General features: G+C 38.6%; 1 protein-coding gene across 1 annotated transcript in view; it reads right to left on the bottom strand.

Annotated features, from left to right (window-relative positions):
• Positions 1-18285, bottom strand: part of brinp1 (bone morphogenetic protein/retinoic acid inducible neural-specific 1) — a 123262-nt gene that overhangs the window by 37264 nt on the left and 67713 nt on the right. The window contains exon 4 of the mRNA XM_044334668.1: positions 12055-12224. Coding sequence (XP_044190603.1) covers positions 12055-12224 — 170 coding nt within the window. The remainder of the gene's footprint in view (positions 1-12054; positions 12225-18285) is intronic.

The raw sequence follows: 18285 nt of genomic DNA, 5'->3' as shown, positions 1-18285 counted from the left end.
CTGCTGTTGTATTGTAAACATCTCGTTCTTCCTTTATAAGATGGAAATACAATAATCTAAAATGGGGGAAATTGATACTGATAAAATACTTTCTATAATTAAAATACATAAAGTGTTGTGTTAAAAGTTTTCACAGAGAAGTTGACTCTTTTCTAGATTATATTAGACCCATGGTACAGAGACAGCCTGTACCTCTCCATCCTTTAATTCTCTTTAGTTAGTGCCAACTTTACTGATTCCACCTCTGTGAGTAAGGTCTTTTACTGCTAATAAACATTAGTTTATTATTGCCCTCAAACTTTAGAGGCCTATTTCAGTCCAATTTTACCCATACCCCAATTACACCAATACGTTTGCCTGGTCTTAGTAAAACTGCTGTTCTATTTGTTGTCAGTGTTTGATTTTTCAAAAATGTTTATGGTACATTTCCTACTGCATCTTCAGTAGTCTAACTGGTTCATAATTTTCTAACTCGTTCCCACCTTTTATATCATTTCTGGCAAGCAATGGACTTTGAAATGCACTTCATGGCCTTGCATAAAGTGCATGTGCAGATTGATTACAGACCTCGACTTGCCTATCACACTCTACCATCTTGATGGCTGCTGACAGTGCTCTTTTTCCTCCCGTTTTGTTGTGCTTATCGCCAAATGAATTACTTCCTTCAAAAGGCTGTGTTGCATGATCCATGGTGACTGAGCAAAGTGAATATCTGTCCTCTTTTGCCTAAAGACATCTTCCCAGGTGGCAAAGCAGGCGTATGCACGAACAAGCTCAGGCCCATTCACATTAGTTGTTACACAAACATCCCACACACATGCGCTCTAATGGTTGTGCATAAACATGAGCACAGCTTGCCACAGTCAGTTTACTATACAGTCATTTTTCTCAAAGAATTATTATTCCAAATTGGGAACAGACATACCCAGCTTTATGGATTAGAGACTAACCCTTGTAATCTCAATGACCTTAGGAGAGCTGTATGCAGCACTTGTTAGGCTCTCTTTTTTCTTTCTCTCCAGCAAACACCATAAGAGTGCTGTGCACCAGATTATGAAAATGGAGTATAACGTAATAAAAATACAAGGAGCAATCAAAGGACTGAAGTGGGCCGAGGGGGACTTAGAGGATTTGGATTATTAAGCAGAACACAACAGTGAATCCCACTGGGCCCAGACTGTATCACAGCACACAGTCAGAAACCACGGTTCTGGAACATCCTCTCTAATTGTCATCTGTCATCAAGAAAATCATCTAAGCAAGTAAATAAAAAGATGATGCACATAAGAACCTGGGCATCCTCTTTTTCTGCATTTTCTGTCAGCAACCAAATGCATACGTACTATTCCCCAAAGCCTCAAATGTTGGAGAAGTAAGTTTCTTCTGTCTGCGCAAACTTTCTTGTTTTCCAAGTGCAAAATTCATCCTGGTGACATACATACAATGCAGCTTCAGTGCATCAGGTGTGTGTAGGCGAATACTTTGGGAACTTGATGTGTGTGTGTGTGTGTGTGTGTGTGTTTGTGCATTGAGAGTCAATTATATTTCTCTCTTTTCATATTGAAATGAATCCTATAAAAGCTTGTTTCTGTCAGTTACATAATCAGTTGCTAAGGATGCCAGCCAAATATTTTTGATCCAAAGCATATTTTACAATTTTTGGTCACATGTTTAAATTCCAAGCATAAATATCCTAAATGTATTAAAATAAAAGTATTTGTCACTTTATTTAATGGAAGTGGCCTAGTTGACCCTCTCTAATTAGGCACATGTAGCAGAAAACATACACACTGTACTGTATCTTACAACTGTTGTCACCACTGTCTATGTGTTTTCTAGCCCATAGGCCTGTTCACTCGTATGGTTGACCTTTCCGATGCACATGCTTTTAATAAAGCACCAATTAAAAGTCTCCTTAGGATCTTGGAGCTTGAAAGATTCTTAAATACAGAGTTTAGGACATTTGGCAGTCAACGTAAGGCAAAGGTCAGAGCATGACAGCGAAAATGCAGATGTTTGTTACTCTTAATCAATGCAGTTTTCTTACAGAGAGAAATTGCAACATAGTCATATTATCTTTGAGTACTGTGAATTAAATTACTTTTAATCAAATAAAAAGTAACTATGAATTTCTTCCCAACAGTGTCCAACTGTCCATCTGTGTCGCCATTTATCATGTAAAAATACAGTAAACACAAACACTCCCCCTGTTTGAAATAAATGACTTTGCAATGTAATATATAAAATCAAATTAAAGGGCTCTCCATTTATATAGACTTAATGAGTATTAGCTTTACATTAGCATCGCAGCCCTACAAGAATGGAGACAGAGAAATCCTATGCATTAGATGTCAACCTTGGATGTGTTTCGACTGTTTCAGTGGTGCAAGAAAACCACTTTCCATCAAGTTCATTAAAATTATCACTGCATATGGAACTCTCATTATTTCCATAATTCCTGTAGCTTGTCATGGGAGAAGTGTGGGTTCTCAGTTCTTTTGTTCAAACCATACTGAGTATATTTTCAGAAACCAAACCCCACTTTATACCATGTCCCCAAGTCGCATTTCAACTTGAAAGACAGAGGAGAATAAAACTGTGGTTTTGAAGTTATATGAGATAAGGAAAACACTGGATGAAGGCAATAAGATGGGTGGGTGGGACAGGGAAGAATACTGTAAGGTTGAACTGTCTTCATTACGCATTGCCTCTGCTGAGCCCTCCTAATCTGCCCATCACCTGCCATTCTCTTAATGACTTGCTATTTCTGGCTTCATAGAAATGAAGAGATGTGCTCCTCAGTAATTCTCCAAGCCTGGTAGTGTAAGATCTCTGAGGACATCTTTTTCTGCCTTGCTGATATCATAGTACATGTGGCTACAGTGTCACTGTGAATCACATTTGAGGGACAATGAAACCATATTTGATGAACTTGAATTTCTCCTTTGCTAGGTTAATCATATGAATACTTATATTGGCATTCTTTGGAAAATATGTCAATGTGTCGACTATAAAAGTAATTTCGAAATGTAACTAATTTGTTTTAAGTGATACAGAGAAAATGATCAAACTTTGGGGCATTTCTAATTATAACCGTGCCACCCTCAATTGCGTAACTCAAGTAACACTGCATATAAAATCTGTCATGCATGCTTGTGGCAAATGCAAATTAGATGTAAACTGCTCCAAACTTGGCTACTGCAGACAACTAAAATCTGGGTCATATTGTATACACATTAAATTTCCCTTACCTCACATGGGGCTCACATGACTGGACTGTGAAATGAGGAATGGGATATGGCTGTGGCTGCTATACCAGCTGCTCCACCAGCCACACTGCAGCATCATCAGGAAATATGCATATTGAACGCTGGTGTAAATCAGCCCAGAGTGACTGTATGGATAGGTGACCTTGTGAGGGATGCGGTAAGCACACTCCCGGGTAGGAATGCATACTTGCACACTTCATGCATGAATGGATAAAATACACACGCCACAGTCAGTTGCTCAGCCACATGCACACTCACATACGGCCATGATAGCATGTGAGCACGTATGCACACAGTCAATTCCTAATAGTACTTCTTCCTGCATAATCACACTTTTCCACAGGAAGACACTCACTCGTAAAATTGACATTTTCTTTCCATTAAAACACTCCATTGGGTATCTTATTTTCATGCCTAAATGACACTCCCTGTCCACTGGAGTCCTAGCTTGCAGCAATCAGGTTCAGCCACACAAAGACAAACAACCACATGCCATTTATTTCTATCAGCAAGGTATGACATTGTTCACAGTGGGAAGAGACTTCTCTTTGTATTGCCTATATTTTTTGTTTTAGAACCCCACTGATGTATTTTATATGATGAGAAATATCATCATCTCCCCATTATTAAATGATTTATTTTTTCCTACTAAAGAATAGTGCACTAGCGGAAAGGCACTCGAGCTGTTAAATGTTAAATGTGATAGTGGAGAATGTGACAATGACGATGAATATAAATCTTGGCATGTGAAGACACTGAAATACAATTTATTAATTAGTAAAAATGGATAACATTTCTATGTTAAATAGATTTTCTTTCTGTTTAATAAAAGAGCTGCAATATGTTAAAGGTGATAAATGATATACAGCAGGAATCCCCCATACTGTACAATCTCATTATATCCTAACCCCAGGCCAGCTTGTTCAGTACTGTAGCTCTACTGTGTTTATGTTTCTCTGTGTACATGAGTTACAAGTGTGTATATTTCACACTAGTGAGTGAAAAGCAAGGACAGAGACCAACTTTATTTTACAGTTTTGCATCATCCCTGACTGTGTTATTTACCTCTCTGTTACAGCTGTATTTGTTTTACTTTACTTTTTTACTTTTGTTTTAAGTTGTGTGTTATGGTCTTCGTTACACAGCTGCAGTTTAAGTATTTTAGGTATATTTTTCAGTGCACATGGTGGGGTGGTGGGAGGCTGGCGGAGCAACAGGAAGCATTTGTTTTAGCTGATGTGTTTCTGGATAGATGGGTCTCAGGTAAATAACAAGGCTGAGATTTAGCCAGGGGTGCCAACAGCACAGTGGGGATATGTCTTGGTTTTGATTAACGTTCACATGTAGCTAAGACCTCTTAGGCACTGCAAAAGCACAGGGGGATGAGAAGGGTTGTCAAGGATGAAAGTTTTGATAAATTCAGCTAGCCACTATGTATGTAATCTGTCTGTACACATATTTAGTCGGAAACAATTGGAGTCTGCACAGAGGGCACACACATACACAAACACACACACATAGGGCTAGCTGAAATTTGCTGTTGAAATTATATCTCATGTTTGACACTTTGGTAAATGGTTGGTTGATTTTGATTACTGCTGATTTTCATTTAACAATAAAATCAGAGCTCCTTACAGGCCAATTTCAAATGTAACTTTAATAGCAGTCTATGATGTGTTTTCTGTATTTCAACCATTGCAGCTAGCACAGCATGCATAACCTGTAGGAGTCCAATAACAATCAAACAACAATGCATTTCTCGCTGATGAAAAGACAACTGAGTTTTTAATGAGAAAGGTTTGCATGCGCGCTGGCACAGATGTCTGATGTCATCAAAGACTGATTTTTATATGTCCTGCTGGCTGTTCTGATGTTCCTGTACTATTCTGCCACTTCATTAGTAGTCTGATCATGACACAGTTATTCAAATAATGCTTACAATTATACATATTGACACAAGATACATTTTACTTTAATATACTGCAGTAGACTTTTTTTTCATTTTATTTTAAATCATATGTTTGGAATGTAGAAGCTGATTCATTTTATGTGGTAACAACAAACTATTTTTATATTTTTCTTGTATTTAATAGACAGAATTTTCACATTGCAAGGCTTTACATCTACATGTTTTAATGGCCAGTGTAGTCAAAGACACATAGTGTGAGTGATTTGTGAATTTACCACATTTAATATAAGCAACCAAACTTGACGTTAAATTTCCTCCAAGGAAGATAACACATTTGGTTTCTATTTTGTTTTGGTTCTTAGATGACTGCTAACCATCATAGGAAACAGTTCTGTGATATGAGGCAAAGAGCCAAAAAAAGTTGGCGACGCATCATTGGGGCCATTTTGTTGAAGGGAGTGGGCATCTACCAGCTTGTCCCTGACATCTGCACAATATGCAGCCATTTCCAAATTAGAGCATCTGTTGTCTCCAAAAAACTGTTGTTGTTGGTTTACCATAAAACTACTTTAGCATATAATAACACATTTAACATACAATACAATACATATACAATAAAATATTTTATTGTTATTTTATTTTACTATTTTGCACCAGATTTTCTGTTTTCTGGCTGGTTTTATATGTTTCAAGAGATTTTCCCCAAAGCCCCTTTCATTACCCTACCGTATATGCTCAGTTTTGGTAACACAAAGAGATGAATGAAATGATAAATCCCTCAGAGGCCAAAAATACAATTAACTCACAAAATAGCCAGTGGAAAAAAGTGGACCTCACTTCCATCTTGCTTACTTGCAGACAGGAAATGTCTCAAACATTTCTGCTGTATTGACACATGTTTTTCATCCTGATTGTAAGTTTGCACACCAAAGCAGGTCTCAGCTACTGAATCAATATTGGAGGAGCAAAGCCGTTGTTCTCTGTGTTTATAGATCCATGCTTTCTGCCGGACTTTGCTTCCTCTGCACATTCTGATCACTGTCTGTCTGCTGGAGACGTGACTGGAGAACTGCAATTTATGCTGCCTTTATTTATAGTCAGGAGATTTGAGAACGCAGGTCAGCCTTAAATGAGTTTTGGTTATTATATATTTGACAGTCCTGCACATAGTTATTCAAGGTATCTGATATTCCCACAAATTTTGTTACACACGATCTGCTGTCAACTAATATTTTAAACTCTTCACTTCAAATTTCACCTATATTTGATGTATTATTTTTACTTGATTTTAGACAACACATGATGTTTGGCTGTAACGGCTCAATGTGTGGAGTGCTCTATGACATGATTGGACCACCCAAGTGACAATCTGGCATTCTTGCAGTTTTTACTTATTTTTTGTACGCATAAAAATAGTTACGTAATAGTTACTTAAAGCCATAGTTTTATTCAAAGCAAAGCAGGCGATTTTCTTTGGAGAGAAGGTGCCCTGGATTCTACACCCAGCGTTAGTAAACCGCCTGCTGCTTTTAAATGAGATGAGAGGAGTTAATATAATTGGCCATTACCGAAGTCTGCCCCAACTCCATTGTCTGATAATATATTCCTGAACAGTGTATTTACTTTCACCCTTTCTTCCTTTTCCACATTACTCTTGTGTCCATAGTCACCAAAACTGCAAAAAAAAACAACCCATATTTGCCCCTTCCTACAGTGTTCATGACACAAAACACAAAATTATTGTCAATATGCATCATGTAAGTACAATGTAAACTGAAAAGGTTATTAAGCTAAATTTTAACACTGGAGCACTCACTACAAGAGAGGACCTTAATTTGTATAATCATTTACGACTCAACTAAAGATGCTGATCATTGATTTTCCTGATCAAATTATCACAGAGCAATTACACTTGCTGAACCTGGAGCTTTCAGGGCCCCTGAGGCAGTTGATATTTTTGCTCAGTCTGTAATTAAGCATATAAGTGTACATTATTACACACAGAAAACATGATATGTCTAGAAAGTTGAATTCAACATAAAATGAGATGTTACGACAGATATCAACCTTTATACCAGTATGATTATGTATTGTTATTCTCACCCTCTCCAAGGTGTGTTACTGCTGCACTGTAGCACAAAAAAAACATCATAAGTGCGCAGCCATTCCCACTGTACACTTACTTTATACCCTATGTGTACACAACCGTGTTTGTTTCACTTGATAGAGCAAACATATTAAACTGCTATTTTATCCTGTTAGAAGGGCAAGAGATACCCTTTGTGAGTTTCAAACAAGTCATTACTAACTCTCAGAGGATGCAATACGTGATAAGCGAAAGACAAGCTATCTTGCATGACTGCGTTGCCATTAACTCACTCACTAACTCCACCAATCTACTCCAAGCCCTTTTTCCAAACTCAGACAAGCCTCACCTCTTGACCTGTGCTACAGGTCCATCGGTCTTGATCAGCAGACATGCAGTCCACTCAGCTTTGCAGTGACTTGTCTGTGTGTGTGTGTGTGTCTGTGTGCTGTATGGATACTCTCTCCCCTCAACACCCCCTGCCTTGCTTTCCTGTGAAACTGACTCAGCAGCCACTGTCAGGTCTGCTTAATTTTGTCATGGTTGACTTCCTGCTACCTGGAGTCTCATCTGCCAGAGCCCCTTAATCCACTTGTCACTCACAACAACAAAAAGCTAAGAAGGTGCTCCTTGAATGAGGACAGGAAGGTGGAGCAAAATGGGTCTGTGGGAGAGTTGGATCGGAGGTTTCCATGCAGGTGCACAGGCACAGGTGCATGGCAGCAGCTGTGAGAATTTTGGAGTTCTGGAAATTCTACGGTATTTACACTGATTATCAATTAAAAAACAATAAATCCATCAAAATAAATGAAATGCATCATCATTCCATGTCAGCAACTTAATACTCAGCTGATGAAAATGAACTATGTAATGAAAAAATAATAAAAAGCAGAGTAGTTTGAAATAAACAAAAACAAGAGAATACGGCTATAAACTGTCATAAAAGTGTATTTAATGTTAGACTGAAATATATAATAATAATGTAAATTATTAGTTTAAAATATAAAATAAATAATAACTCTATTAAATATATTACAATGCTCATATAGTACAGTCAACAAACTCAGATCATTTATTTAACCAAATATGGATAAAACATCATTTATAGGTAAATATATATGTCCTATAACTACACAGTTTAGCAACTTGTGTCCAGTTCCATCACTATCAAATTTGGTCAAAAACTAAAGCAATGATTATGTACCCTCACATATTTTTGTTCACTGCAATTAAGAACTGCTACTACTTTTGCCAGACCCACTGGCAAAAATGGCATTAGACTTGCAGCCGTTGCACCCCAGTAACCCGGCATTTTGGGATAAAGACATGGAAAGAAGATTGGCGGGAATGGTCAGTCCTAAGGATGTTAAGTGATGTAGAGAGGAGGGATTTAAATTAGTTTTCATGATTCTTTGTATTCTATGTCTGTCTAATATGCCTCCAGGATGATACCTACGCTCCAGCTGATTTGAACTGCAAAACTGGCCATTTGGTTAAAATACCTAAATTAATCATGTAGTTTGATGTGCACAGATGTATGTGTGGTTATTTTGCAACAGCTTGGTGCGGGGTGTGCATGATTTCAACAGGGTAGCCATAATGGATTGAAGTTCTGTAACTGCACTGTGCTTTGATAATGTATATAAAAAGGTTCAAAACACCAACATCAACATCTCACTTATTTGAAACTCCCATATGTCAAAACCTCTCAGGCTGATGATTTGAGAATTAAAGTTCAGATGGTCTTCATTGATATTTACAGAAGGCGATGCACCGTAGCAGGATGAAAGGCTATACGAACGTTTGACATTCCAATTTCTCTGTGGTGCAACCTATTTTCTCATCTGCAATCTGCTTTCTGCCAAGAATTGTGTGATTGCAGACCCATGGAAAACCACAGAAGTCTAAATAATTCTGGTCACCAGGGCTTGAAATTAACACCACCTATTTCGCTCAGTGTTGGTAAGAATTTGACTGGGGCAGGTAATTCTACCTGCATCTCTGACTGTTTCTATATAAACACAAAGCTACTCTTGTACTGGGGCTTCAACTACTGTAAGTTTGCTTTGATGTGTTTTCTCCCCACATTTGCAATGTAATGTACAAATGTCTTCTAGCCCATGCCTCTATATTTTATGTGTTATTGAGGGTAAATTAAACTGGTATGTTTTCAAATATTTTATCAACAACACCGAAGTGGTTTCCTTGCAGTAGAAGTGCACATCAACACACTGTGGTCAGCATACCAAATATTAAAAAAAAAAAAAAAAACTGGAGAAATGTCATAATTTTAGTATGAATGTTGTTTTTATCACTATGCAGCTGTACATGTATAATTTTTGTGTGTGTTGTGATATTGTTGACATATTTACTCATAATTTAACATACTTGGGTGGGAGGAACAATGCTAGAATTTCTGATTCAGTATAGTCAGTCGTTAGTAATCAACACTTCACACAGTCTATAAGTCTCTGAGTCCAAGTCCCCTAAAACTGCACTGGAAGCATAACAGAAGCAAGAAGTCTCTGCTAATGAACTGCCAGCATGTTAAGTAGGTTGACGTCCTCACACACACAAAAAATAAATAAATTAAATAAATATATAAATAATCCAAGAGGCAGTGCTGCACACTCAGGTTCATTTTAACTTTATTTTCTAGTTGTGGTGCATGTATTGCCTTGTAAACAAGGTGCATATGAGCAAGGTCATAGCAGACAGGGCTGTTGTCCTGAGCCCCTGGGCAGTATTATTTATGTGCTATGCAGGTATACACATAGAATATTGCTCACACCAGGATAGTCTGGTATGGGACTGATTCACTATTTAGAATAAAGTGCCGCCTGAATTATTGTAGACAGGCTTCTTTTTAAGCTTCTCTTAGTTTCTCTTGTGATAAAGCTGTTTTAAATTCTTTTTTTTTTTTTTTAAATTTTAGCAGGAGTTTCACTTAATTTAAACTAGAGATCATGACAAAAGAGAAAAAATCTGGAGAAAAACTCATTACTTTTCTTACAATACGTTTCTAACACGGGATGTGAGCAGCGTCAGCTCATAAAAATATTTTGATATGTGTGTTTATATGCTTTTTTAAAGTGATATTGCAGTAAATAGACAGACCTCTCTCTGAAGGATGTACTGTAGGACATCAAGCCCTGTTGTTCAAGGTATTACCATGATTATTGTAATTATTAATAATAATAACTTGAAAAAGAGTAATTTTGTATTTACAGTAGTTAGTGCAAATTTATATGTATAATTTAGTTCTTTATTTAAAAAAAATACATAAAAAAATTAGTTTCAAAACTAACATCCTGTCCACACAGAAAGCGTTTCAGTCACGTTTTTTAGTCGTCCGTCCTACTGTGCGTCTGATGGAACTGTATGCTTCATATGTATACAGCCATCTACACAGCATGCGTAACGGCTAAGCCGAAGCAAATCTTTAGGCTTCAAATCTATTTACACATGTAACTACAGTCATTTTGTATTGGGCTCTGAGTACTTCAAACACAGGTGACCTACACTCAACACTGTATCTGAACCTGTACAACTACACTTGCTCCTGCTGCTCTGCTAAACGTGCTGCTCACTTGGCACTTTCTGTGTAGACATGGTGTAAACCTTAATCCAAGCTGATACTGCCCACCTTCCTCCCACCTGAAACAAGAATGAAAACTTGGGCTAATTACTGGAAAATAGTCACAAGGGAGGGTTATTCCAGAACTCTGGCCTGTTTGGTTTTGCTTGATGTTATTTATACTTCACAATTACTGTCCAGATCCCCTTCTCCACAGTGTCCCTGAGTGAATAAGCGACCGAATGACCCCAATAGGCAAGAAGTCAGCTAACACAGGCAACAAATCCTGTATGTCATTTTATTTTATCTGTCTGTTTGATTACAATCAGGCAGTCATCTGACAAACATAAAACACTTAAATCAATCTACGTGCCCTGTTCCGGTTTGTAAATATTCATGGTTAACTTATTTTCAGCTCCGCCTAGCGCTAAAATGTTATGTCCTCTCTGTTAGAACACTGTCCAACACTGTGACCCTGTCAAATGATAAATATGCGGATAGGAAGTGCATGTTTGAAATCACAGAGACTCCCACTCAGCCTCACATATTTAAATGTATATTTTAAGATCCATCTGTTCCCGATCGCATCCTCACCTGTAGTAACACTGTCTGTATGCATGGATTTATTTTTATCACACCTACATTCTCACAGTATGTGAGTACTCTTGTAAAATATGTTGATTTTCTGAGTTTGTCAATTAAAACTAGCTGATATATAATGACATCTTACAACTTATGCTAATGTCTTTTCAATGAGATATGCTTTGTTTGTATTTCTGTTTTTCAGTTTCATTTTTTATCTTATAAACCATCTGTTTCTGGAGTAAATGAAAGAAAGGTGTACGGTGCACTATATTTATGTTTTCCTGACAACTTTAACTGTTCTCTCTCATTAGCAAAGGATGGAAGTATCATAGTATTATTCCACTGCTAGAAAGAGTCTTAAGGGGGAAGATTGGGAAAATATGTAGAAAGCCATACAAAGTATATTTGAAATCCAGTTGTCATTTGAATGTACTTAATCAACTGAATGTGCTATTTACTGTATGTACACTGCATATGAGAAGAAATATAGTTTCTCAGGTAGTTAAATTTGAAGTGTCCGAAAAACGCCTGTGCTTCATTGCACAACATGACATGACTCAGTATGACTCTGTAAATATGTGTGTGTCTGTGTCATGTATTTGCATGTACATGCTCAACATGCACCAACCTTGATGGCATTGGTGGAGATCTGGATCTCGTGCAGCTTCCTCATTGTGCCGTCGCGGTCAATGAAGTAGGACGAGGCCAGCTGATGGAGGGCTTCCACGTTTTGAGTAGCGTTGGCAAACTTCCTGTCCAGCTTGTTTTTGGCCAGGTACATAGTCAGTGCCTCCTCTCCTACAGGTAGCACAGGGGAATGGAAATATGGTCAGGATTATGCACAATCCAAAAGAAAAAAACAAAAACGTTAAACCCCCTAAGCTTTGCTGTTAAATGTAAGTATTTCTCTATAACATTAGATATTCATGAATAAGACAAAATCAAAGTAAAAAAGAGAAAAGCAAAGGCAAAAACACAAATACACAAATCTCTCATGTGAAATAACCAAAACTGTTCAAACTCTCACTGAAAGTTTTGTGTACATTTAGGACACCATCACTCATAGTAACACGCCGAGTAAGAGTACAAAGAAACTAGAGCCTTTAAATATTAGCTGTAGTTATTTATGGTCTCACTTAAAGATGTTATCCTTAGTTAAGATGCAGTGTATAAATACTGTGATTATACTGTAGTATTCTTCATTTGTGAGAGTTGTCCTATTCAGGGTTATCTCAACTGCCAATGGAGCTCTTAACATGAGAGATAAGTCAGAGGTCTGAATACCAAGGCAAGCAGTTTTAGCTTGAGAAACCAGATGCCCCAGTTTTCCAGGAACAGTCTCCATATTTGATGCTTTATCCCCAGCTGGCACCATCCCCAGAAATGTCCCCGGATTTACCCCTATTGGGATGGCATTATTTCCATGAGAGGTCGAGTGATATAGAATTTTTACCTCATACCACAGGAATTTTATCCTGTGCTGAAAAAATATATCACATCCGGTACAGAATCTTTTTTTTTCAGCAACCTCAGGCAGGGAAAAGACAAATAATATAAATATATAAACACACAAATAGAAAATATCATTAATGATTGCAGATATTTAATTAGTGCCAAGAAAATTAGAAAAATAGAGGAGCTGTTGCAGCTGATGTACCTGTTTATCTGTACTGATGCAGTGTGTGGCAAGTTCCTGGATTACCACAGTTTTATTGTTGTTGTTTTTTTTCTTCTGGATGACTGACAAAAATCACTAATGAGTATTGTTAAATCAAATTACTGACCCTGTCTAGTGATACAAACAATGCCTGGAGAGGTGTTAAACCATTTTTTTTATTTACTATGTTACACAGATAAGGTCAATCTTATTTTTCTCTATTCTTATCAAAGATGCCTTTAAACCACACAACAACTACCATACATAGCCAAGTTGTTGTCTCATAAATCCCCACACAACACAATACGCTTGCAGCTATGAAAAGACTTGAGATGTTGACAGTTTTTCATCCAATAATGTATGACTTGGATCTTAAGAATTTGGTTGGTATCTTGCTGCCATAGCTATCTACCAGAATTAAGCCAAACATTCCTGAATTGTTCAAATGTAGACGCGGGTCGACTTGAAATGCTCACTCATTTGCTGAGCAAAGAGGCAGAGTTCCCACCTCTAATGAGATGTGAATTTAAAATCACTGCCACTGCAATAAGGTCAGAACTACTGTGAATATAAAACTGATAATGCACCAAAAACTCAGCATGTTTCTAATCTCTCTCTGTAAATGCAGTGCTGTGCCCAGAATTGAAATTTGAGAGGTGAGGACTGAAAACCCAAAACATGACCCCCATCTTATTTATATTCTGTATAGAAAGTTTGAATGTCCATAGGAAAAAAGAGACACTATACTTAAACTGAACCACTGACCTTCCAGTAAGTGTCTGTATACCATAAAGGGGAAGAAAAGAGCAGTAGCAGGGCCAAATATTTACACAGCACCGAACAATTGCTCCGATTTGCATGTCATATGTTAGTTTGTTGACACACTGAAAAAGGGTTGAACTGCTCACTCTATACACATCATATTTCTCCATCTCTCATTCCTGCAAGCAGAAACAAGCAAACACAAATTCACTTCCACAAGCTCATACAACCATGCCTTCGAAGATTACTGTTCAAACGGCAAACCATATGCCTGGAACGCGTTCAAGAGCACGTCACATATGCTCAGATTTACAGTGCTGTGAATGGTTATTTGGCCCCGAGCAATGCATTGGAATTGGTCACTTAACTTGTGGTGACCGTGACTAGGGGTGGGTAGCAGTCAGGGCCAATGTCTCATGCCTGGTTAGAGTACAAGCACTGAGGGGACGAGGCCCCATTCTCTGACGCTACCATGCTCTCTCTCCCTCGGGGCTTAACAAAGTTACGTACATGCATACACTTGACTTACACTATTGCACAAGAATAATGGTCCAACATTAAGCCCCTGATCTGTCCTTTTTTTTCTTAATCTCTATTGCAACTTAACATGGCATAAAGAAGGTCCTCTCTACATAAATATTTTGTGGTTATTGCTGCTGGTCTAGCAAAATCATTACCTCCGTAGCTCGAAAAAAATCATTTGTGTGCACTTTTCTGTAAGTAATACATTGTGTTACAGTATTATAGGGCACCTCACTGGCAGTCTGCCAGAATTAATCAGCTCATGCAGAGCTTATGTGTTTACAGCTGAGAGATATTTGAAAACAATGTACTGTTTCGCCTAAAAATCTGTAAGTGTGTGTGTGTGTGCTTGTGGGCATGTGTGCAAAGGTATCTACTATACTTGTACTTTTTTTCTTCGTCTTTTTTTGTGTGTGCATGCATGCTGATGTCGATAGGAGTGCAAGTAGGTTTTAAAGTAATGGAATGGCTGGGAGTGCTCCATTTGGTGTTAATGGTACATATGTGGGTCACTTTATGGAGAACATTAAACTATACTACTTTATACTGTAGTTGTGCAGTAGAATGGATGTTTTTCTTATTTCATATAGATTCACAGAATGCATACACAGATACATTCAAAATCATTAGAACTATTTCTGCATTTATTCTTTTATTCAAAGCTGCATGAAAGGACATTTGGGAAACTGGCTCCATCATAATAATAACATATTGTTCTGCATTTACAATTAATGTTTGTATATTCTACACATGATAAGAATAAAATAAATACAAATTGGAGATAAATATATAAACAAATACAAATACAAATTGTGTATAAGACTCACATAGCCAAGAACCCACAGTCCAGCTGCCTAATGACAGAATGCAGGTGAGTGTGGGTAGCAATGTAGAGGCAGTATCATGGCTTTTAGTCAATTTTACCCCGTCATTGCTGGGAGGAGTTGAATAGCCATATGGCCTGGGGAGACAAAAGACTTTCTTGGTTTGTCTGTTCAGCAGGACTAAGACAGCAGTCTGCCACTGTACATATTCCTCTGCCTTCTGAATGTGCTGTGCAGAGGGTGGTGGGCATTGTCCACGGTGGACAACAGTTTACTAAGGGTCCTTTTTTCTGCCACTGACTTAAGGGAATCTAACTCCGTACCAACCACAGAGCCAGCTCTCCTCACCAGCCTGTCGAGCCACATAGTGTCCCTCTTCTTAGTGCTGCCTCCCCAGCACACCAGCAGTCCCTCAGCCTGACAACATACTGTGGTCTCCCCATGAGGTAGTCTGTGATCCAGGTCACCAGGCATGAGTCCACCCTTATCTCTGTCTGTCTCTCAGTAGGAGGGGCTGGATGGTGTTGAAGGCTCTGGAAAAATTAAAGAATGTGACCCTCACAGCTCTGCTCCCCATGTCCGGGTGAGAGTAAGCCCTGTGTCACACATAGAGGATGGCATCTTCCACGCCCACCTTCTCCTGGTAAGCAAACTTCAGTGGGTTGAGTGCACGGTGGACCTACGGTCTAAGGAGATGGAGCAGCAGCCGTTCCAAGGTCTTCATTAGGGTTAGGGTTAGGGTTATAAACATATATGTCATTTCCATTTGCAAAGCCAGTTTTTAACTGGCGGGAGGACCAGCGGTTCATATACCCTCCATCCAAAGCTGTGTTCAACTTGTTTGATAACAGGATAAACAAATATACAATGCATTGCGTGCCCCCTCACGAATATCAAATGCCCTAACTATTGATTTGCCCTAAAGCCGCATCTGAATATATATATATATATAGAGAGAGAGAGATGCTGTGCACATTTACGCATGAGGCACAGCAGCGTAACTTCATTGATTATTTAAATCTCCAGACACGCTGACAGGATCGGTCACAATCTAATGTTAATTAATGGTCTGTGTTCTTCTACACATCCAATAGCTCAGCTGTTGATAGGGATGTGCAGAGAGTCCAGTATTTGTATTTGTATCTGTATTTGTTGAGGCAGCAAAATTATTTGTATTTGTATTTGTATTCAAATAAAAGTGGAAAAATCCTGTTTTTGTTACGTTTTTAATTTTAGAAAATCAAACTGTTACAATAAGTGTTCATGAATAAACTACCTTACGAAGAAGGTCCCTACACTGGATCTCAAACTAGAGTCTCCCAGATCATAGACTGCTGCGCTGACTACTGAGCTAAAACTTTACTCATCAACTCATTGCAGACAGACCTTTACCTTTTTATACACCCATAACACAGAGACAGCATGTAACATTTAGGGAGGAACTTCAAAGGCGATTCTTGCTCTGCACTTTTCATTTATTGCCTATTTTTTTACAACCTATTGATGGATAGGAGAAGAGGAACAGCAAGTTATGGAGAGTCCCTTGGTAGCACTTTGCATGTGTCAATAGCTCAGCTCTGTCTCTGGGGAACACACCCAACTCCTGGAGTGATGTGCGTCATGTAGCAGGTGGATGTGACTCCCCTTGTTGAGACCTGCTGATAGACGTAACAGCGGAGCAAAGGAGAGAGACTGAGATAGCAATGTAACCGACCTGCACACTGGTGTTTGACGTGTTTTTTTTTCCTCCAAAAAACAAATTTTTAAAAAAAATATTTGTATGAAACAAATATTCGTAAAAAAAAACCCCACTATTTGTGCTTTGCCGAATAATGTATTTGTATTCGGGCACATCCCTAGCTGTTACACACACACACAGTTCAGATTCATACTGTTTGGAGTAAAGCAGCCATCCTCCTGATAAATCCAGAGCTCCTTTATGTTGGGCAGCGCAGCAAAACTAAAAACTGTACTTATCAACTTGACAGGACAGAGGAAACTATCCAGCAGCATTTAGCTTCTGAAATACTTTTTAGACAGACCAGTAAAAAACAAGTTATTTTCTGGTTTTGGTTTAATCTCTATTCTAATTGTTGATTTGATGTGGAAAACAGGTTAGGGGACTGGGAAAAACAGGAAAAAATTGGAGGTGGACTATGTTCTTTTAATTCACATGAAGCACGGAAAACAAAATAATGTATTTCTTTATCCTGTTATCAGAAGACTTGAACACAGGAGGCAGCAATTCAGTTCCCTTGCTTAGTCTGCCAGAAAATAGAGGATGTCAGTTGAGTAGGTGGTCCTTCAATGTGGCCCAAGACACATTGCATTTACACTGCTAAATGAATGTGGCCACATGTAGCCCAGACCACCTTTGAATTTGGCCTGAGTGATTGGATCTCAATGCGTCTTGGGTGCATTCACACCTGTACATAGAGGTGTCCACTTGTGATCAGATCACCTGCGACGCATGTTAATGTCACTGGTAAACAGGGCCTCTGACTTAATCTGCAGTGATGGTTGTGGGGAGGGGGGTTACATTGTTCATGATGGCAGCCTGGGGGAGGGGTACATCTGTAGCTGATGGGGGAGGTGAGGGTGTGAGAACTGGACAGGCATCAGCAGCTGGTGGGGGAGATGTGGGGGTGATAACTGGGCAGACTGTAGCAGCAGGAGCATAGCTATCAAACCTGTTGTAGAAGTGGCTGAACTGGTTTGTTCTCACCACATCTCCCTGTCTGCTGTGCTACTGCTCCTCTTTTTGCAGCTTGTGACGGTTTTCATACCGTCGCAGACCTCCCTCATGCTGTTTTCTTCCTACTTCTGCTCCACCTTCCTTCTGCATGACTCCTTTGCCTCTCTCAGCTGGACCTTGAGTTCCCTCTGAACGTCCTTCAGCTCTGGCCTCCATCTCTTTTGAACACCCTCTTTTTCTTATTGAGGAGGTCCTTGATATCACTGGTAATCCAGGGTTTGTTATTTGGAAAGCAGTAAAAGTTTTGGAACTTTTAGCGTGTTTAACATAGATATCCAACATCAAAACAATATATAAGTAACAGAAAATCAGAAAAAGTATAATATGTCCCCTTTAAAA

The sequence above is a fragment of the Thunnus albacares genome, chromosome 18 (assembly GCF_914725855.1).
Source record: "Thunnus albacares chromosome 18, fThuAlb1.1, whole genome shotgun sequence".
Classification (NCBI taxonomy): domain Eukaryota; kingdom Metazoa; phylum Chordata; class Actinopteri; order Scombriformes; family Scombridae; genus Thunnus; species Thunnus albacares.
This window is presented reverse-complemented; position numbering and strand designations above follow the sequence as displayed.